This window comes from Arctopsyche grandis, chromosome 11 (assembly GCF_051622035.1).
Source record: "Arctopsyche grandis isolate Sample6627 chromosome 11, ASM5162203v2, whole genome shotgun sequence".
Lineage (NCBI taxonomy): Eukaryota > Metazoa > Arthropoda > Insecta > Trichoptera > Hydropsychidae > Arctopsyche > Arctopsyche grandis.
The window spans coordinates 9,786,806-9,808,661 of NC_135365.1; the positions used below are offsets into that span (position 1 = coordinate 9,786,806).

A 21,856-nucleotide genomic window follows, 5' to 3' on the forward strand; every position below is an offset into this window, starting at 1 on the left:
ATTAAATTTATTTGAATTGAAAAAAAATAATATTTCGTCATCATAGAAACTTTCATTTGTTTTCAAAGCTCCCACATAAACCTTACATAGTCTCTTTCGAAATTATATATTAGATAATGCTAACAACTTAAGGGTCATGGGCTCTAGTCCTGGATCAGGGTTGCTGGCTAGACCTTGAATATGTGACTACAAGTCGATCATTTCCTATCAGAGTTTTACCAATTAATCTGATTTCATTGTTTGTCTTTTTAAACATATTGTAGTTTATACTAAAAGGAGCCGCCGTTATAATTGGTTTCGAGGATTATCTCCAGTCTTAAGTACAAGTTGGCTAACAATGAGATACCCCCGAATGCACTTAGTGGGGGTAGCGGTAACTCGGTCGCATTCCGGTAGAGTTCTCAGAACCCACAGCGATAGCGTGGGACTGACTTCCGTGGCACATCTAGTACGTGACCATAACAATAGGTAAACAAACAGGACGTCGAAGATGCCCTGAGCGACCTATCCGTTATAAGGCGGTACTTAGGCGATATCAAGATATTCTGGACGGAGCACTGCCAGTGCGTGTATCTCCTTAATAACCAATAAATGCTGTGAAACGACTTTGGCCTTTTACTTGGATCCTCCACCCACCCCTACGCAACAATATGTATGTATATATATACCAGGAAGGCCTCATAGGTTTACCTATGTAGTTTACTACAATGCGCCTTTCTGGCCGGAAAAATTGCAATTTTGAAATAAGTATTATTAGTATTATATATGTACATAGTAAATACAATTCAGTGAAATTCGAGAGCAGATTTTTAGAGCATCATAGATATATATGAACAAATTTGATAAACATTTTATATATCAGCAAATTTAAGATGCTATAAACTTGAATTTTTGCCAGAAATGGGAAAGGTTGCCAATTCATTGGAACCGTTTCAATGAAATCAGATAAATTGGTGAATTCTGATAAGAAACGATCGACCTATGTATATTGATTCACATATCCAAGGTCTAGATTCACACTGAGCCAGGGAATGAACCCATGACCACTTAGCTGAAAACAGTGCTGTGGAACCGGTTCGAAACTTACCGACCTAGACTCTTTCTTTAATAAAATCGGAGACTAGTTGCATACTGTAATACTATTAATTTTAAAATAAAAAAAAGGAGTCGGTTGATGTTTTACGACTTCGACTCCACAGCCCTAGTATGTACAACTTCTGGCCATAGGTATCGCCTTGGGGAAAACCTGTAATGACACCAGGGTAAATATAAAAATAAATAAATGAAATATTAATTTGTAAAAATAATTTAATATATATTAAAATGACATAAATAAAACAACAAGGAATATCCAAAGCATCAAACATTCAAATAAAAAAAATGATAAAACGTTATTTAAAATAATTTTGTACTGTACGCAGTTGAAATAAATAACTTAATTGCCGATCTCGACCTGACTTTTATCTGACGGGTCACACAAGAGTCAGAGTCAAGAGTGAGCAAGACACTTAAATGGTATAACTTTGGCAAACAAATGCAATGTTTGTAATGAACATTTGGCAGATCACATGCAAATATTTCAATCAATAAATAAGTATAGTAGGATTATTTATTTAAGTAACACTAAATCGAGATAAAAATAATTTAACTATCATAAAATAAATATAAACAAAAATTACTGAATCAAATTACTCACTAAAAAGCAAGAATATGTATATAAAAAAAACAGCTTTTCAGAAGTGCCTTTAATATCTAAATCAATCGGGGTTTTTAGCTGCCGAATGTGTATAACAATTTATCTCCGACTTATGATGACCTACCCTCATATATGTGGTTTTATAAAATAACATGGGAATACACATAATGTTGGATGGAAATATTTAAGTCGTAACTATAAGCTAAGTAAGCCTAGCTTTGGGCCTCATAAATTTGTTTGATATTAAATTATGCCACTAAATTTTTATTAAGAATATCATTTATGGAGATTTTAGATAATTTCAAAGGATAAAAAATACAGATTCATACATAAATTTGTTTACATTGAAGCTACAAACTCAAATAACGCTTAAATCTGGCCCTGTTAGGCTGTATATAGATTTTTCATACAAATTTATATCAAACAATAGGATTACATTAATTAATATATCATAATTAGAGAAAAAATTATGAAAATTATACTAAATTGACATTATATATAAAGCTATAGTATTTTTTTTCCATTTGAAGTGTTTAAGTACTAGAAAACGATCAGTCTATGAATTTTGTACTGATATTTAAAACTATTAACGATTGGAGTCCTTGAGAGGTGTGAGGGCTCGTTCTGAGTTCGATTTTGGACTTCCGAGTCTGTTCGGTGACTGCGAGAACCGAGCTGCGATATTTTCTTTGCCTGAAGAAGACACCAGCATGAACTGCTTCCTGTGTGCCAGCGGCGAATGTATTTTATTGGCTTCGGCCAATTCTTTCTTCAATTTTTCAATTAAAGAAATGTGCTTTTCGACCGTGAAAGTTAACTTCTCGTTTTCCTACAATAATCAAAGCATATAATAAATACGAATATAAATTTTTGCATAATAAACCAAAAGAAATAAAAAAAACAAACTTCTTTCAGTGTATTATTTTGCATCTTTAAATCGATGACGTGTTTAATTTTCTGCTTGTTATTCTGATGACCCAAAAGATTTGTATACTTATCGGTCATTTCCTCCAAATCCATTTCCAGGTTTTTACAATGCTTTCGAACCGTTTCTAAATCACAAGTTGCCAAGTGTATTTCGGCATCGCTTAGCTGAAAATTTTAAAAACATTCAATTATACAACATAATCCAATACATAAATAAATTGGTTGTGTAAAAAGTTCACAATACCCGTGTATTTAATCTGTTTATCTCTTCATCTTTCTGTTTCAAACAGTCGCGCAATTCTTTCACCAGCTCCTGGTGATCTTCATGATTTATTTCGGAGATTTTAGTATCTAATAATTGGCATTTCTGTCTAATGGCGTCGTTTTCATTTCGCAACACTTTCAAAGATTCATCACGTCCTGTCAATTCCTCAGAATGCTTAGCATGCAAAGCGTCCAGATCGGCTGTAAGCTTTTCAATATCATCTTTATAATTGTTGATATCGTTATCTGCCTCTTTGACGATGAATTCGGTAGCTTCTAATAGTTGATTCAATTTCCTTATATTGTCTTCATAATTGGCTATGGTCATTTCGTGTTCTTCTATCTTTTTAAGGTGATGGTGCAACTTGCGGTCTTTTTCCTTTGACAATTTCACAAACTCGCCTAGCAATAGTTTGAGTTCGTTTTTCTCTTGCTCCAAAGCCATTAGAGTTCCAGACAAGCGGACATTTTCAGTGCTCAATTCGTTCAATTCTTGATCTTTGTTCTCCATTTGAACTTCAGCTATAGAAAGCAGCTGTTGGCAATCGCCGATCTTTTCAAAAGCGGTGTCACATTGTGCTTTCATATTCAAATACTTCGAGTGCTCTTCATCGACTTTGAATTGCAGCTGATCGATTGTTCGCTGAGAATGTTCTTTGAATTGCTCGATATCATAGCACAGGTCTATCTTCAATGTGTTTATATTTGCGGTCATGTCCAATTCTAAGAGAGACAGCGACTCGATGAGATCGGAATTCTCTTTCAGTATGGATTGGTGGTTTTTATCCAATGCGGCTTTAGACTCGACTATGCATGTCAGCAGATCGTTGTATTCCTTCTTGAAATTTTTGAACTCTTCTTTCAATTTGGAAATTTCTGTTTCGTATTTAGCATTTAATGAGACGGCATCGTCTAGTTTGGTTTTGAATTTGTCTACGTCGTCGTCAGAATTTCTCAATCTTGCGCTTAAAACTTCAACGGCTTGTCGTGTGGTTTCCAAGGTGACGGCAAACTTCATTTTGTCATTGTTGATTCTATCGATTTCTCTTTGAAGTTCGCCGATTCGTTTTTCATAAGCCGATTTCTGATCCTCTGCCCGGCGTTCAACTTCTTTGAGTTGGGTCTCGGTCTTTTCTAAACAGCATTGTTTTTCATCATAGTGTATGCGAAGGGCCTGAGCCTCATCTGAATAATGTTTAGCGTTTTGATCACTAGCCTCAATCAACTTCTTCCATTCCGTAGTCTGATGCATATAATACATCGATTGGCTCACAGCATGTTTTTGACACTCTTCCAATTCCTTCTGTGTTAATTCTTTCTCTTTGTGTATTTGAGAATCGGCGTACGATTGCAATTCATCATAGCGTTCTTCGAATTGTATTTCGCATAACTTTAACTTTTCAGCAGACGTCTCTTCGATTTGATTGATTTTTAACGAACAATCCCTTTCTTTACGCGCCATTTCTAGACGATGACTCTTTTCACCCTCTTGTATCTTTTCGGAATATTTATTCCTTTCAGCCTCGAGATGATCATTGTGTTGTTTTTCCATCAAAGCTATCTCTTCATTGTGCTTTGCCCGCAAAGCGTCAATTTCTACTTTATATTCATGCCGAATGCTTTCATTAGCGTCGAGAGCGAGAGTATGATGACTTTGAATCATCACTATATTCTTTATCAACAATTGAATTTGCGACACTTGTTCTTCCAATTGTTGGTTCAATTGCTTAATGATGGTTTTATGGGATCGGATTACATTCGAAACGACAAAATCAATACTCAGTCCTTCTTCGGCATTGCCTAGTTCAACATTTTTAAATTCGAACAGTTTAACATTATCATTTTGGAGATCAACATGTACGATTTCGGCATTGTCAACATTGATATTTAGAAGTGAGCCCAGTTCGCATTCCAAATGAGCCAAAGCCAATTTCAGAATCGATACATCTTTGCGTTTTTTGACAAACTCCTCAATTATAAAATTTACTTTAGCCAAAACGGACTTTTTCATACAATCATTATCCACATCATTACTACATTTAGCCTCAAACTCAGTCAAAATAGTCTCGACTAGATCGTGTTCTTCCTTCAAGACTTTAAACTCCACTTCCAAATCAATCAACCTGGTCTCTAAGGATTTCAACAGATCGATCTCATCGTGCAACATTTGATTTTCAGCTTTGATAGCTTCAAACCTTTCGACGAGTGACGTTGCACTCCGACAGGAGTCACACGACTCATCAAAAAGACATTGTTGAACATGCTCACTGAGTTCGGATACATTTATTTGACTCACATCGACATCGTTCCCAGATATATCATGACAGCATTTTGATAACTTTCGGAGCTCTCTATATAAGAACCCGATCTTTTCACGCAGTTCCCTCATTTGATTTTCGTATTCAGTAATAGTTTCATTTTTATTCCTATAAAAGAATACACAAAAATAGTATAATAAATTAAATACTAATTGAATACATTGCACAATGGATAGTCTTAAGTGCCGATTCCAGTATCAATAAATTATTCTATTAGTACATAGTATACCTAATTTCAACATTTTTAGCATCTAAATATTCTTTCATTAATGCTTCCGACAGTCCCTGCGTAGAATCATCTTCTCTGTGATCTTTCTTCCGGATAGAATTGACTATTAAACGTCTAACGGCTTTCGGCTGGAATATGCATATGAGAAAATTAATTATAGTCAGATTGAAAGCGCAATTTAGTTGAGATTATGCAACTCACCGTACGGAAAATTTGCGACGACTTATCGCTGTAGACAGACTCCGTATCGGATTTAATGGAATTGGCATGCTTCAATTCTGTAAACCTGTCAACTTTTGGAATCACGCCGCCGACTGGTTTGGCAATATCCTTAGGATTGTAAGCAGCATCTGCACCGCAACCGACTATAACGAGAAGCGAATTTTCCACAATGTGATCAAATGACTACACAGTCTCTAACAAAGTGATTTATGTATGTATGTGGGGAGTTAGATATTTTACCTGGACGCTCGACGAATCTCTTGGATCGGGAGAACATTATGGAAATATAGAACAATGCCGGGTATACGAAAGCGGTGGTTGGAAACCGATCGAAGTATCAGAAGACGCTGTATTATTATAATGGAGTGCAACGAATGAGAGCAGCACCAGCTGGTGCGCGACCGCAACTGCCCGCCTTCGAGTCGCGACCGTTTAACGTGCTGACAACATGACGGACACAAACACGTTGCGTTTGCGTTTCGGCTCTCCTAGATTTCACTCGGAAAAATCTTGTAAAAAATTAAATCAATCGAGGAATTCACAAAGAAACCAAGAAATCAACTTACTATGCAAAAGCTGAATGGTATAGTGGGCTGAATTCGGTATCGCTATTAAAATATTTCATTACTCGATCATTCGATAAATATGATTCGGTGATTATTTCGCAAAAAGCGATCTCGCGCACATCACCAAAATCTCGATCCCGGAACATCTGTATGAAAACTCGAACCCAGAACGAAAATTCGAATGCCAAATATTCCGTGTTCGCGATTTTTGTGGCAACGATTGTCATGTACGCGATTGCAATATGCGAAATAATCCGTTTACCTATTCTCATTTCTAAGAATTCGTTTCGTAGGAAAAACGAGTTTAACAAATTTCTCTCAAAGCTAGCCACTCAACAAAACAAAATATATTTAGGAATCATAAAATAATTTTTCAGGATTGATGTTTGGTAAACGGGTTACATCCCAAATCTGAATCGCTATCAGGATAACTGCCGCTACGAAAATAACTCGCGCGGTTCCTGTCGCACGAAAATTCGTCGCACAGGAAAATTTCCGTACTGCTCAAATATTGCTCAACAAATTTTATTTTTATACAAGATTTGGGCAGTTTTGAGCAATATTTAGGCAGTATTCCCGCATAGACCCCGCCAGTAGACCCACGCGAGTGATTTTCGTAGCGGCGGTTATCCTAGTAGCGAATCATATTTAGAATGTAATCACCGAACTATGTTTTTACCTATCTAAATGATTTAATTTTTTTTTATTGTAAAATAAGTCGTAAAAGAAACAATCGTGCAATTATTCAAAATTAAAATAGGAACACCTAAAATATATTTATACAAATCAAAATCCGTTGTGAATAATGGTTCGGTGATCATTGAACACAAAAATAATGGAACATCTAGCAGCCGAAAAGTCCATCATACTAACGATAACTACCATACTAACAAAAACTCGAGTGCCAAATATTCCGCATTCGCGGTTTTCATAGCAAAAATTATCTTTGTGACCAACGCAATGTGACTAATAATCCAATTACCGTGAATAATGTATTTAAATGTGAAAAATCAAGTAAAAAGTATGTATGTATATGTATATGAAATTAAATTCTTCCAAGAGAAGGGAACATTGAACCTCAATTTAACGCAGTCGCATCTTATTTTACATAATTTTTTGTTCGTAACAAAAAATTGGCCCAATGTCAAGGAAGGCCATAATGGTAATAAATTAAATAATAATGCGCACTCTTTTTTTACGACTCAATTAGAGATAGCACGATTCAAAAATATATTATACAACCCTATCTATTGCGACGACCCCGCCCTTCATTAAATAAAGCTGGCAGGATCTCATTATTTCCATGCTGAAGGAACGGGTCGGATTGATCGCTCTTTGGTGCAGCTTTCTTACTGACGAGTGGTGACAGATGACAGTTGTAAAGTTCAAATAAAAACCTTGTAATGAGATTAGCGCTCATCACCAAAAAATCGGTCTGATATGCGGTAATTTTGAATAAATTCTTTGCATAAGTAAATTCGGGATTTTTTTTTGAATTTTTTGCTAATACACGCAATAATTTCATTCATTGCGCAGTGAAGTACAGAGCGAGCGAGAGTGGGATAGCAACCGAAAGAGAGAGTAGGAGTAGAGAGTACTGAGTAGTCGCAGATCGCACTTTCTCCACCATTTTGTCCCACCTTCAGTCTGAGTTAACATCTGCTTCGGTCATGTTGTCTCTAATTCAGTTCCTGTTTTTAAGCATGTCATTCGCGACTTTCGTAGTCGGATTCTTGATAAATCTGATCGAGGATCGTCTACCCGATATAATCACCCAGAGCTTTCGCTACGGCAAATTCAGCTCGACTAAAAAACCCATTCAGGCCATCTGCTCATCCCAGCTACCTAAGTCCTACTTCAAACATTTCTACGTCCTTGCCACGCTACTTTCATCCGGCGCTCTCTTCCTTGCATTAAGACTATACATTTTCAAAATTACCGTGCCCTCGTGGCTTGTGAGCTTCCTAGACTTTTGGTGTGGTGAAAATAGACAACCGTTAAGTATGTACACATCAAATATCACTCAAGCCTTTCAAAAGCCAAACTCGTCTATTTATAGAAAATCAATAATCCATCAAACATATGGTAGATTAATAAATGTTTAATTGTCAAGTTAATAAAGAAACAATTATATTTTATTTCATATATGTATGTATGTGTGTATTTCAACAATGCGATTTTGTTGTCAATTGTTTTGGAATTGTATTTATTTGACTCGATTGCAATTTTAAAAAATGTATGGAGCTGTGGATCTTCGTAGAGACATCGTCGACATACTCCACCAGATATGGTCATACTCCACTAGTGACGGTGCACCAGGCGTGTGCTATTGATGAACCCCTCGTGCACCGTCGTTGGAGAAGCGTGATCACTCAACATCCAGGGAATATCCAGTGTGTGGTAATTGGCCGTCTATAGTGTCATGGCGCCGATTTTCAGATTCCTTTGTTTCTGTGTAATAAACTGTATTTTAAAAAATAAATGAACATTTGATATTTAAATTTTTATATATTCAGCATTTTTACAACATGTTTACCAATTCACTAATGGATGATTTTTTATGTTGATTTTCATATGCTTTTTATTATTACTAAATTATGTTCACAATACATCTTATATCTATTTTAATAGATACTGATCTACTGATCATTTTCTATTTTAAAATTTTAATTTAATTTTGTTAGTAATCATAGTATTATATTATTCTAATGTTAATGTACAGCATAATAGGAAACGGAGCTCAAAAACCTATTTACAATTCTTATAAATGCTCATAATACATCTAATACATAATATTAACTAAAGAATTTCTAAAGTCGACGATCTAAATCAGATTGGGCTTAGGTAATCTGTGACTAATGGATGAAAATTTGTTCCTTTCTATTATTTTAATGTTTCATTTACTTTTGGGAAACATTAACATACACAAATCTATCGTTTACAAATTTTGAAAATTAAAAATAGCTCATTCGACATATTATAGAAACCGAAAGGTCTTTACTATACAATGAAACAGCATATAGAAGTGTGTGTCTGCTTATTGAGTTTGCATATGGTTGTATGTACATATATGGGATGTCTGGTTAATTTTGATATACAATGTATTGAATATGAATTTGATTTAAGGTATGTTTTGTAAGATTGAAATATTTTCTAGTATTGGAGTTGGATTCTGGAAGGTTTGCTGTATAAAAACTATAGTCACACATTCTAATTACATTACTTTTCAGTTAGTATATCAGCAACAGTTATCACATTGACCTTGATGCTGGTGCAGTGCATAAGACGATTCTACGAAACGTTTTTCATTCAGGTCTTTGCTAAAAGTAGCAAGATATTCTTCACGCATTACTTAATAGGACACTTCCATTATTTCGGTTGCATTGTCGTTATATTGGCGCATTCAGCTGGCTTCACCCGCATCGGCGGTAATTCAACGTCTTATTTTGAAACGTTTTGTACATATATCGTAAATATTTGATGGTGTTCTGTTTTTCAGACGATGCTTCCAAGTATAATATCATCGACAATCAATCTGTGATATTGGCTCTTCCGACCATTTACATCTTCCTCTTCGCATGGTACAATCAGTTCGAGAGCAATAAAATCTTGGCTAATCTACGCAAAGATAATGGCTCTAGGAAAGTCGTCAGCGAAAAATACTTTTTACCATATGGTGGCTGGTTCGATTATGTTTCGTGTCCACATCAATTTTGCGAAATAGTGCTTTACCTGTCGCTGACGATGCTGCTTTCGAAGAACGCGTCGTGGCTTTGTATCGTTATGTGGGTGCTGAGTAATCAGGTAATGTTATTTATAAGATACAATTATATTGTCTTTCGTAATTCTCGACACTACCATAATCCCGCTGTACAATGCTCTAGTTAGGAGTATCTTGGAATACGCCTCTATGATCTGGAATCCTTCCACTAAATCTCTATCTATGAAACTTGAACTTATCCAAAGACGCTTTCTCCGACTGCTTTATAAGGAGCAATATGGGATTTACCCATATTTATTTCCTTCACAATTCGTCATGGGTATGGTCGGCTACACTTCTCTTGACCACAGGAGGAGTGTTGCCCTCATCAAGTTCTTGTTTTCTATATTTAGAGGCTATATCTTCTGTCCGTCTATCCTGGCTGAGTTGGGCCTTCATGCTCCAGAGAGTGTAATATGGCCCCGCCATCGTCCCCTTTTTCACACTCCTCTGGCTAGAACTGTGGCTTTTAGTTATTCTCCCATTCCTCGTGGCCTCCATTTCTTAAATTCACTGGATGGTGCCATTGAAATTTGTCACATCTCTCTTCATTCAATGCACCACTTCCTAAGTTACGGAAGTCGCGACCATTTAGAAAGGTTGAGTTAGTTAATTTAATTATGAATTTATTAAGAATTTTTTTTCCTATGTCATGTTTTATTTATTTATCTTTTCTTTAAGTATTTTTAATTGTAAAATTTCATGTAATTTTTTCCTTTTGTCCTTTCTTAATCTTTTTAGCACACTCGTCGCTTTGGAGCAATCTGTTAGACGAGTGTGCTTGATTAATTGTTGTTGTATAATAAAATAAAAATAAAATATATTATAAGATACGATTGCTTTAAATTGATGTTTTTTCTTTTTTTTGTTTAGATTGAAACTGCATTGCTTTCACATTGGTGGTATCAAAAGACGTTCCCAAGTTTACCGAAAGAAAGGAAAGCTTTAATTCCATACGTACTTTAGTACAAAACTCTTCAAAATTGCTTTATCTACACGCACAAGGAATGTTTTATATTCCGATTTATTTTTAAGTGTTATTGTTAATCATATTGTTACATACTTTAAATTTGATAAAATATATTTTTCTACATCGTTCTGAAGCGAATTTACTCGTATTTTTGATATTATGCTACACATCCCAATCAAAAGCCTTGCAGTATTTGCAATTTTTAAGTATAGTACTGAAGTATTAAATAAATTTGACCGATCAATAAGCTGTAGTTACAAATTTGTACTCGTTATTTTTCGATAAATCTGTCATAACACATTTAGTACTTACTTTTATTTTTTTATGTCGTTCTATGAGAATTTCTAATATCTGATTTATTGTTTGTTGAAGAGATTATTCATGAATTTTTGATGACTAACATAAATATGTAATGATTATAATAAACAACAAAACGTAACGTAATACTCAACTCAACAATTTTTTATGGAAATTGGGAAAAAACAATTTTTTAATGAAAAAAAAAACCCCAAAATATTGGTACATAATGATAATATTTTATAATGGAGATAAGCAAACTTGTAACTCAGATAAATTAATTTTTTTATGACTTTATTTAATATCCGGTGCATGTATATTCCTTTGATTAAATTAAATTGTTTTTTACTTTTTTATTTCTCGCCTGAAGACTATGCTAACGGAAATCACAAAATATGATAAACATAGTGCATGTCAATTTTTAATATGAATACGAAAAGGAAAAAATTCTATATGTATATGAGTTATAGTCCAAGTGTGCACGCTGTTTTTTCATAAACATACTAGTTTGAAGGGCCAAAAGAAATGAGTCGAAAAAATTATAATCCTTAAAAAATACGAAACAAGACATCGTAGTTTTTAAAATGCATTTAGGTTGTCTTGTTGTATACTTGTGGATTGCTATTGCAAATATTACAACTTGTAACATACTCAAACTATAATTCGGGGAAATAACGGGATAGCAGGTATACTCGTACATACATAGCTTCGGCCCGCATAGAGATGGGTCTTTTATGTTCTACTAGTGTTTTTACCCGGCTTCGCTCGGTATTTGTAATATAAACCGCTTAAACATGGCCAATCTAATAGTCAACATTTTATTAAATTTATTTGAATATTTGTTTTTTTATTGCATTGAACGTCAAGAAATCTACGACCCAAACAAATATACATACATACGATGCGGTGCAAACGATCGATAAGCGCCAGACAGACTGAACCACAGATTAACGACACGTGTACCTTAATGCGTGCGCACTGCTCGCACTTACACTAAGCGAAATCCACTCGAAGTACCGACATACCTACCCTGTATACGTTCTGTGCTTCTGATACTTTAGTTCCGAATTTTGCCTTATTAAACTCGCCAGAAAGGTCCAACTCAATTTTAATAATTGCATCTGTGCACATCGAAAGGTTACTCGTCATCTGATGTGCAATCTATCATTCGTGAAGTCGACAATTGCGTTTAAAGCAGTCATCCAGTTAATCTGTGGTTCAGTCTGTCTGGGGCTTGTCGATCGTTTGCATTAAACCCACATACATATAGTCTCTTTCGAAATTATATATTAGACGAAATTATATTTATAAATATCTACACAAATAGCTCAGCCCAAGTGAAAATGGAAACATTAGGAGAAACACTCCCAATAGAGAGAGGTGAAAGACAGCGAGACCCACTTTCACCAAAACTATTCTCAGTAGTGCTTGAAGAAATATTCAAAGAGATGGATTGGAGCAAATGTGGCATTAACATAAACGGATCTAATTTGAATCATCTCTGATTTGCCGATGATTTTGTACTTTTTACTGACAACTCAGAAACCGTACAAGTAATGCCACAATTCCTTGCAATAAAGAGTAAAAAGTAGGGTTTACATTGAGCAAAACAAAAACAAAGGGTATGACAAACCAAGCCAAGAGTATCATCAAGGTAGACAGTGAGCCTATCGAGTATGTGGAGTATTCTATGTATACCCCGGGCAGATTATGTCATTCAATGACCATATGGAAGCAGAGATATAAAAGAGGATCACTAACGCGTGGAAAAGATTCTGGTCCTTGAAAGACATAATGAAGGGCAAACAACATGCAAATGCAATCAAAAGAAAAATATTCAACACCTGCATACTTCCAATCATGATCTATGGATGTCAAACTTGGGCTACCACTCAAAAAAACTTCCAGAAACTTATAACATGCCAGAGGAGTATGGAAATAAGTATGCTAGGATACACCATAAAACAAGAAAAGAGCAGATCTAAGAAAAATTACAAAAGTGGAAGATATTAGCATAAAAACCAAAAAATGAAAATGGAGATGGACCGCTCACATGATCAGAGAAAAGAAAGATAAATGTATGGGGCGGGTTAAAGGTTTGAACCGTTTCCCGGCCTATGGAAATTCAGTTGTATTTTGAAGAGGATCTTTATTACTCGATTAATACAGGTATGTACAGCGAAGTAGGTAGGGGATTCGCTGGAACGAGCCAGGTCGAGTTCCTGAAGCTCACTGGCATCTGGGGACGATGCGCTGGTTTATAAAGGTGTTGCTTGAGCAACGTGTAGCTATGCTGGTGAGATCACGTTCTGGAAGATTCCAACGGGGTGGAGGTCTTCCTTTGTGTTCTATGTTTGATGCGTAGTTGCGTAGCTCCTTGGGATTTCCCGTGTACTCGTGATTGCATATCTGGAGCGAGTCGAATCGCCTTTATGGGTAAGCTGGACGAAGTATTTCGGCCACGGCTGACTTTCGTGTACGAGAACAGGACACGATGATGTCATTTGTACAGATTAAGTTCGATGAGGGAAATAGGTGATATCATCGACCTAGTTTCGTATGGTACAAGTCGTGCTATATCCCTACAAATGGTCAAGAGCAATAACAGAATGGATCCCACGCTATAAAGCAAAAAGAAAAAGATGGTCAGATGACATGAAACAAGCTGCAGGCCCTTTATGGACAAGGATTTATTTATGGCAAGAGAGAGAGGAATATGGAAAGGTCTGGAGGAGGCCTATGTGTCATCAGGATACGCTGAATATCAGCAATAAAGGCTTTGAAATCTTGAAAAAAAACGGCCGAACTCCTAGGCGCGGTCCTGCTAGTTTGTTCATGAACGAACCCACCTGGTCAGTTTTAAGAGCACCCAAAAGAACAAATTGACCAAAAAACAAGTTTGTTCATGCACAAACTATTAGGTATAAGTTCAAATATTCTCAATCGTTTGTCCTATTCTCTATGTATGTACTACATATATACATATGTGTGCTTACCCTGAGTTACTATATTTTAAATACTAGCGGGAACGGGAATTATAGCAACGTTGTTGTGTTAGGGATGGAAAAATGTGTGCTATTTGTAGATAGCTTTTGAATGTTGGCGCTTAAACTAAAACCAATAGTTTGTGTTTGAACAAACTAGTATATTTATGAACGAACAGGAGTGAATACTCATATAAATAAACATATGCAAAGCATTATTAAATTTGGTGTTCAAATAGTCATTTAATAATTCAAATTATTATCATTGAATAGAGGTTTAAGAATCTATTAATTATGCTGTTGGATTGAATTGACGTTTTCATTAAAAAAAAAAAACAACATGTGTTTTGAACTTTTATTACATTTAAGTACAAATATTGAAAAACAACACTAAGACGTTATTCAATACTTCATGTATGTGCACTCTTGACTCTTTGGTGTTATATTATCGAGATTTGTGATCCTTTATTTGAATAGGAAACTAAAACAATGATAAAATAAACATTTTTAGTAAAATCATGCATACATATACATATATGTATATGTCAAATAATAAAAATATCATTTTTTTATTTACCTGTATGGGTAGCCTTGGGCTTTTGTTCTAAAAACAGATAGAAGAAGAGAAAAGAAAATGCAAACTAAGGCTAAGCCAAAGAATGCTAACAAACGCCTTTTACGATAGTCAACATTTGAGCCAGCATTCTTTTCCTTCACTGGAGCAGGGCTTCCTTCAACTTTAAACCCACCTCCAGATTCAGCTAATAATATCATTCCTCCTACAATGGCGGCATCTGTTTTAAAGCAGTTAAGGAAAAACACAAAAGTACAGCAATATCATAAAATTCCATTACTTAATCAAAAAAATTCGGATGTGACCAACCCATGACATTATCTATGTATTTGAAGAATATAAGGTCACAAAATATTCGATAATTAAACTTATATACACGTTCACACATACCAGTTATGAGAGCATTTTCCATACAAATTGATGTAGGAGATAATTGAATTCAAAAACTTAAAAAAAAGAGGATACCATTTCCGGTCAACTTAAATATTTGAAAAAAATTTACGTTGTGTCGATAAGAATTTCGGTAACTGATACTAAGTTTCAGTTCGATAGGACTAACGGTGTTCGAAAAATCCCCAAAATACACAGACACACACGCACAATTTTTCTATATCATGAAAACGTGATCAGTGATCGATTCTGAGTTCGAATCAGTCAAAATCTCGAGTTCGAATTTTCGCATGATCACAAAACTTTATCTATTGTTACTACGTACATAGATAAAGTAAAAACGTTGCTTATAGGCATATTTATTTTGAAAAAGGATACTCAGTCCCATTATTATATAGGTCTCCAATACGAATTGTCCTTGCGAAGAACCGTGTATGTAAGAGACACCTCCATTTTGAGCCCTGTGAACAAACGGAGGTCCCCTAATCTGGTTCCACATCTGACCTGATACCATGATGAAGCAGAAAACTATTGCTCCGACCGCCCACATTTGCTTATTGTACAAAAAGTCTAGATTGTTTCTGCGCAAATAGAAGAACCCTCCACAGAGCAATATAAGCATGACGACAGCTACAGTCCCTGAATAGTTGGGTGGTCTAAATACACGTATCTGCAAATAAAATTTACAATTGAAAGTTTACACATTTATTACGAGACGTCGAAATTTTGATATGAATCATTACTTGAATGTCAGTGCGTTCTTGAATCCATTTAGCGATGGCTTCAGCTGAAACTCCAACCCTTTGGAAGTCAATTGTATCGGTCGGTTTTGGCTTTCCTTTAGACGGGAAGTGCATTATTACGGGTGCCGTATTTAAACGAAGCTATATTAAAAAAAAACAAACAACACAATAACAAATGAGTTACATGATATCGATTAAATCCATTAAAAATTATGAACTCACCGCTTGGAAGATGTCAGAGCCTTCATCGAAATCGACCATTGCGAAGAACAGCTGATTGGAGTACGCTTGAGAGTATCGGAATGAATTCGCAACGATTGTGAATTCGTCGTGCACGTGTCGACAAATTGAGCATTGTCTGCTCGGTGCCATCGCTGTGAAGATTACGACCACTGAGTAATTTCTTGGCGCTGATTTCACATAGTCGCGAAATTTGTTACCGTTGAATCTGATTATTGGCTTCTTGCTAGCCAATTCAGTCAACTGTTGTACTTTGGTTTCAACACTGGATGGCTGAAAAATAAAACAAACTCTCAATTAATCAGTATCAATCATCAGATATAAGTTTCGGTACTCGTCTGTTGTAATAGTATCAGCTGGTAAAGAATTCGTTGCACAAAATTTTGTGTTAATTTAACGGTTTGCCCGCGGCCGTCTTCTATGGAAGCTTTGGGCGACAAGTCTGTAGCGCGGCTGTCTTCCATTGAATTTCTGAACTTTGCACGGGATTTTGAGCCTTATATGCGCCTATTTCAACTGTTTTAAGGTTCAAAATTGGTTGAATATATTACTGAGAGTTGAATGTCATCTATTCAATTTGCTTAAAATGAATATATACCAGTCAAAATTAGTTTTTTGTGGAACCATACTGAAACCTCGTTTATGTGACGTCACGTCTGTTGAACAATGGCGACGATACGTCCCAATTGTATGAAGAATGATTATTTGACAATTAAGCCAAAACTACGAGATATATTATGTATTTTATTGTTTAAAATAATACTTTATGTGTTAATTAACATATCTGGTTATTTGAGTAAATATTAAAATCTGTATTTAAGGTCGAAAACTCGATTGCCAAATTCGCGAAAAAGGTGCCGCGTACAGGGCTTGTTCACTATGTTTATTGCCAGAGGCAAAGGGTTAATGGACAAGTACCAAGTTTTGAACCGAAAAAAAGCGATTTGAAAAAAATATTTAAAACTAAAGTAAATTTATTTTTTAATCAATTATTCAATCAGAAATTTTTTCAAAATATTTAACTCCATAAATTTTTTTTGTACAAAATAAAATGTAATGGTAGTAGACACTAGTATGTATTTTGTTATTGCTGTTCCATTTTATATGCACTTTAATACAGTACAAAGGATTCATCAAGATGTAGATATACAGAAAAAAATAATCATTCAGTTTGGTTCCATTAAGAATAGCTACATCCAATTCCCTGTCAATCAAAATGATTCGATTGAGATAATATAGCACACGGCAGTTATTCAATTGACGGTCAATAAGTATAGTCGTTACCCGTGGTGTTATAACCAAATGTGCTGTCATTTAGCCTATGGTTCATAGCCCGATACATACACGTACGTGGTTAATTTACGATTGAACAAAAAATGAGGTCTCTGCAAAAATAATTACCGTCTTGACTCTGGCCTGTGCATAGGTCGGAGTGGCGAACAGAGTGGCTGCTGCCATCAGAAAAGCCACGCTTGCAATCCACACGCATAGTCGGCCGCGCATTTTGACTTACGACAAAACCGCAAAACGTAAACCGATGCACTTGACAGTTGTCACCGGCCGGCCGCCCTGCCACGCACTGGATGCCCCAAATACAAAACTATACGGCCATATGATCAAACGTTGTGACAGGAGAATAATCAATGATCTATTATGTCTGTTTGGTGTTCTCAGCGGCATTATGGACTGTAGTGAATTAGTGGACCTCATAAATTTTTATACATTTAAAAATCCAATGTCGGAATCATTTAAAAAAAATGTTTCCGACATTTTAAAAATCCTTTCTTTTAACAATCTTTCTGTCAGGCGACGACATTCTGATGCTATATTCTTCTTTAAGCTCATAAATGGTTTTCTTGATTGTTCTGATTTACTGAATAAGGTTAATTTCAGAATCTCAGTTCGATACTCTAGACGCGTTGCACTCTTTTCACTTGATCCTTTCAATACTAATTCCCAAAAATATTTTTATCTGCAGCGCGTTTATCGTATGTTTAACGGAGAGCTGAATGAGGTTGATCTGTTTGGTATTTCCCTACATCAATTCAGGTCTAACATCAAGAGAATCTTGACCGATTGATTCATTTTTTCTCCTATTCTATTTTTTCAATATTTCCATTATTTTTATACTTTAGTTTGTAGGAATCTCGTCGTCGTCATCGTCATCGAAACCTTCGAGAATATTCCGCAACAACAAAATACATCGAGCGGAACAGCATCAAGCATTCCAGAAAATACTACGCCTCGACGAAAGCAAATTCCTCTTGTACGCATCAACAACTAAAAGCTCGTACGACCACTTTCATCAAGCATTCCAGAAAATACTACGCCTCGACGAAAGCAAATTCCTCTTGTACGCATCAACAACTAAATGCTCGTACGACCACTTCCATCAAGCATTCCAGAAAATACTACGCCTCGACGAAAGCAAATTCCTCTTGTACGCATCAACAACTAAATGCTCGTACGACCACTTCCATCAAGCATTCCAGAAAATACTACGCCTCGACGAAAGCAAATTCCTCTTGTACGCATCAACAACTAAATGCTCGTACGCATCAATAACCACTTCCATCAAGCGTTCCAGAAAATTCTACGCCTCGACAAAAGTGCATTCCTTTCTTACGCATCAACAAACCACCACCATCGGTCAGGCGATTCCAGAAACACTATAAAAGGAGGTACAACCCAAACAACCCCAGTCGACCCACAGCAGCAAGAGTCGACCCACAGCAGCAAGAGTCGACCCACAGCAGCAAGAGTCGACCCACAGCAGCAAGAGTCGACCCACAGCAGCAAGAGTCGACCCACAGCAGCAAGAGTCGACCCACAGCAGCAAGAGTCGACCCACAGCAGCAAGCGTCGACATACAGCTCCTGACCAGCCACCACTACACTACGCGGACTTGGAAGATCAACCAGCCGGACGAGCCAGCAACACACTGCCGTATCCAGAGACCTTCCGAACATAGCCGAACAACGAGCCAGCAACACACTGCCGCATCCAGAGACCTTCTGAACATAGCTGAATGCCGAGCCAGCGACACTCTACCATATCCAGAGACCGCTGAACGACATACTTTTACCAACAATTAACCATACTTGTGTATACGTTTTACTACCAAATAAATACCATATTAAACATATAGTTGTATTAATACCGAACACAGACGAATCTGTCTACAATACATGGCGGACTGGTGGTGAAGAAGACCTTCACAATAAGACTAGTTCCCATAAGTTTAGTTATGTAATGTGCTATTTAATCATATTATAGCTTTCATTCTTTTCCTTTTCATTTGTTTATTTTGTATTTACCTTTTTCATTTGTTTTTTATATTTGTAAATTTCAATTTCTTCTTATATTCTATCTTATAACCTTTTCCAAATATTTTAATACTATAGTTTAATTATGCAATGTACTACATATTTTGTCATGCCTTTATTCTTTACTTTTTAATTTGTTTTCCTTATATTTATCTTTTTCATTTTTGTAAAAATCTATTATTGGACTCGGATGTTACATATATTATTTATTTACTTTTTGTTTTTTTTTATACCTATCTCTGTACATCCTGTCTGTTGATTTTTCAATTAATAAAATAAATAAATAAATAAATAAATACACCGGGGAGATTTACCAGATGAAACGATTTATTCCACATCCAAAATTATGCTACAAATTTTAACAAAAATTCAACGTTACCCAGGCTTCATAAGCCGGGAAACGACGTTAGCCAATTTGATCTATTTAATATTAGTTATCAAAATTTTAAAAAATTGTAACATTATAATTTCTCTAATATGCTCAAAGGCTAAAAGGCATTTTATTTTATTGTTTTCATTTCATTTCGGGTATCTTCATTGTTTAAAACTCCTATTTTTCTATTCTTATATTAATATTAATGTTCTATTGTGTTCATGTTTAATAGTCCTCGCGGCCGTGTATGTATAAATAAATATACAATTATGTTATCATTTTTTTTTCTTTAAGTCTTCGATAACTTATTGATAGAGGTAGGACCGGAAGCGTGCCGTTTATTGTTAAATTGTTGTAAATCCTTTGCAAAAAAGGTTCGGCAAACCTTTAACAATGCATTTACAACATTTGAACAATATACAGCCCCCTCAGGGTCCGGGCTTTACTTATTGACAATAAGTTGTGGCGGCTCGCTTATACGACATGGTCGAGTTTGGTTGCCTTCCTGCGAGTGGGGACCAACCCGGCTGGGTTCGGAGAGCCGCTACTCACTCTGTCTTCAGCTGTCATATAATAAACACGTGCATTAACATGCCAGTCGTCGCATTCGTTCATCCCCCATACTGGTGACCCCCGACATCGAGCCACGCAGCCTCGATCAATTTCAACATGCCGCTCATCCCTGCCTCGCCGAGCCGGGCAGGAAGCTACCCGCCGCGCCCCCATCGCCATCAACACGCGTCGCGGCCCGCGGGTGACAATAAACGAGCAGACACGGCTACCTACCTACCTACCTATCGACTGGAGTCCAGCCACAACGTCGACGACAGGTGCTTTTAAAAAATGGGGGAGCGAATGAGACGACGATCTTGACAGCTGGATGTGGAGTCATGCGCGATCCACTACACATAGAACGGTCATCCAGCACCACAAGATTCATCACAAACCACCTCAGCACCATCATCATCATCATCATCAAGGCCCCGTCCGTCCCCACGAGCGTCGTCACGCCGAGACGGGCGGTAGCGCTACAACACCTCCACGAGCCACAACGACTCACAGTCCAGCTCGGAGTATCATCAACCACATCGATGCCCCTGCCGCCCCCGCCGCCCCACCAACCGACATCAGCCTCGGAAGAGCGGCGCCGCCGCAGCATCGCATCGCATCGGCGCGACCATCGGACCACCCACCGTCCTGCTCGCGACGTCACCGCCCTCGAATCTACCGACCATTCAGGGCGGTACACCTATGTACACAGCGGATGACCCACGTCAACAATTTTTTTTCTCCCCACGTAATAATTTTTTCTCTTTGTGTAACAATAATTTTTTTCTTTTGTAAAATTTGTTTCTTTGTAATTTTGGTATCGCTGATGCTGGGGGGGGAGTGATGTGGCGGCTCGCTTATACGACATGGTCGAGTTTGGTTGCCTTCCTGCGAGTGGGGACCACCCCGGCTGGGTTCGGAGAGCCGCTACTCACTCTGTCTTCAGCTGTCATATAATAAACACGTGCATTAACATGCCAGTCGTCGCATTCGTTCATCCCCCATAAAGTGTATGAAATCTTTTCTATGCATTATAGGGAGATGTGGTGGTCTCGATGAACAACATTGAACCATTTACAAATCGCGATTTTCATGGCAAAAATAATCTTTTGGGCGATCGCGATGTGCGTAATAATCTTATTACCGTATAATATGACCATTCGTACTAGCTTTAGAACTTTAGCGCTTAGCACTGCGTTGAGCTCATCGGTAGCGTACACACTGAGGGATTTGCACAGCGTTTTTGGAACGCAATTCAAAAAACATTCGTCACTTGGGAATTGGGAAAAGTCGAGATGATAGCTTATGCGTGGCTTTTCTATCGTTGTTTCTATATTCAGGACATTCGATGTCCCAAATAGCAGGTGTTTTCTATATTTAGTCGATAAAGAAATCTATATTTAAATATTTGTTATCCATGTCTGTTTT

General features: G+C 36.6%; 4 protein-coding genes across 7 annotated transcripts; 2 read left to right on the forward strand and 2 right to left on the reverse strand.

Moving 5' to 3' along the window:
* Window positions 1–1,361: 1,361 nt before the first annotated feature.
* Window positions 1,362–6,154, reverse strand: LOC143919035 (uncharacterized). The gene is made up of 6 exons (XM_077441209.1): window positions 5,897–6,154; window positions 5,636–5,799; window positions 5,435–5,562; window positions 2,868–5,313; window positions 2,603–2,788; window positions 1,362–2,525 (listed from the first exon to the last, which is right to left on the reverse strand). Exons 1-6 carry the CDS (start codon window positions 5,931–5,933, stop codon window positions 2,283–2,285), a joined length of 3,204 nt encoding a protein of 1,067 aa, XP_077297335.1. The 5' UTR covers window positions 5,934–6,154; the 3' UTR covers window positions 1,362–2,282.
* A 1,247-nt stretch (window positions 6,155–7,401) lies between these two features.
* LOC143919037 (polyprenal reductase) lies at window positions 7,402–11,596 on the forward strand. Of its 3 annotated transcripts, none has more exons than XM_077441212.1 (5): window positions 7,549–7,667; window positions 7,759–8,223; window positions 9,453–9,650; window positions 9,722–10,026; window positions 10,856–11,596. In XM_077441212.1, the coding sequence occupies exons 2-5, from the start codon at window positions 7,893–7,895 to the stop codon at window positions 10,946–10,948; spliced, it is 927 nt and encodes a 308-aa protein (XP_077297338.1). In that variant the 5' UTR covers window positions 7,549–7,667; window positions 7,759–7,892; the 3' UTR covers window positions 10,949–11,596. The 3 variants fall into 3 exon arrangements, with proteins under 3 accessions (XP_077297337.1, XP_077297338.1, XP_077297339.1); XM_077441213.1 differs by having other exon boundaries at window positions 7,571–7,655; XM_077441211.1 differs by having other exon boundaries at window positions 7,402–8,223.
* LOC143919038 (uncharacterized) lies at window positions 11,538–21,399 on the forward strand. Of its 2 annotated transcripts, XM_077441216.1 has the most exons (3): window positions 18,733–18,921; window positions 19,037–19,419; window positions 20,710–21,399. In XM_077441216.1, the coding sequence occupies exon 3, from the start codon at window positions 20,770–20,772 to the stop codon at window positions 21,145–21,147; it is 378 nt and encodes a 125-aa protein (XP_077297342.1). In that variant the 5' UTR covers window positions 18,733–18,921; window positions 19,037–19,419; window positions 20,710–20,769; the 3' UTR covers window positions 21,148–21,399. The 2 variants fall into 2 exon arrangements, with proteins under 2 accessions (XP_077297341.1, XP_077297342.1); XM_077441215.1 differs by lacking the exons at window positions 18,733–18,921; window positions 19,037–19,419 and adding an exon at window positions 11,538–13,179 and having other exon boundaries at window positions 20,340–21,393.
* Ostgamma (oligosaccharide transferase gamma subunit) lies at window positions 14,377–17,794 on the reverse strand. The gene is made up of 6 exons (XM_077441210.1): window positions 17,582–17,794; window positions 16,163–16,453; window positions 15,941–16,081; window positions 15,576–15,867; window positions 14,811–15,027; window positions 14,377–14,714 (listed from the first exon to the last, which is right to left on the reverse strand). Exons 1-6 carry the CDS (start codon window positions 17,681–17,683, stop codon window positions 14,699–14,701), a joined length of 1,059 nt encoding a protein of 352 aa, XP_077297336.1. The 5' UTR covers window positions 17,684–17,794; the 3' UTR covers window positions 14,377–14,698.
* Window positions 21,400–21,856: the final 457 nt, after the last annotated feature.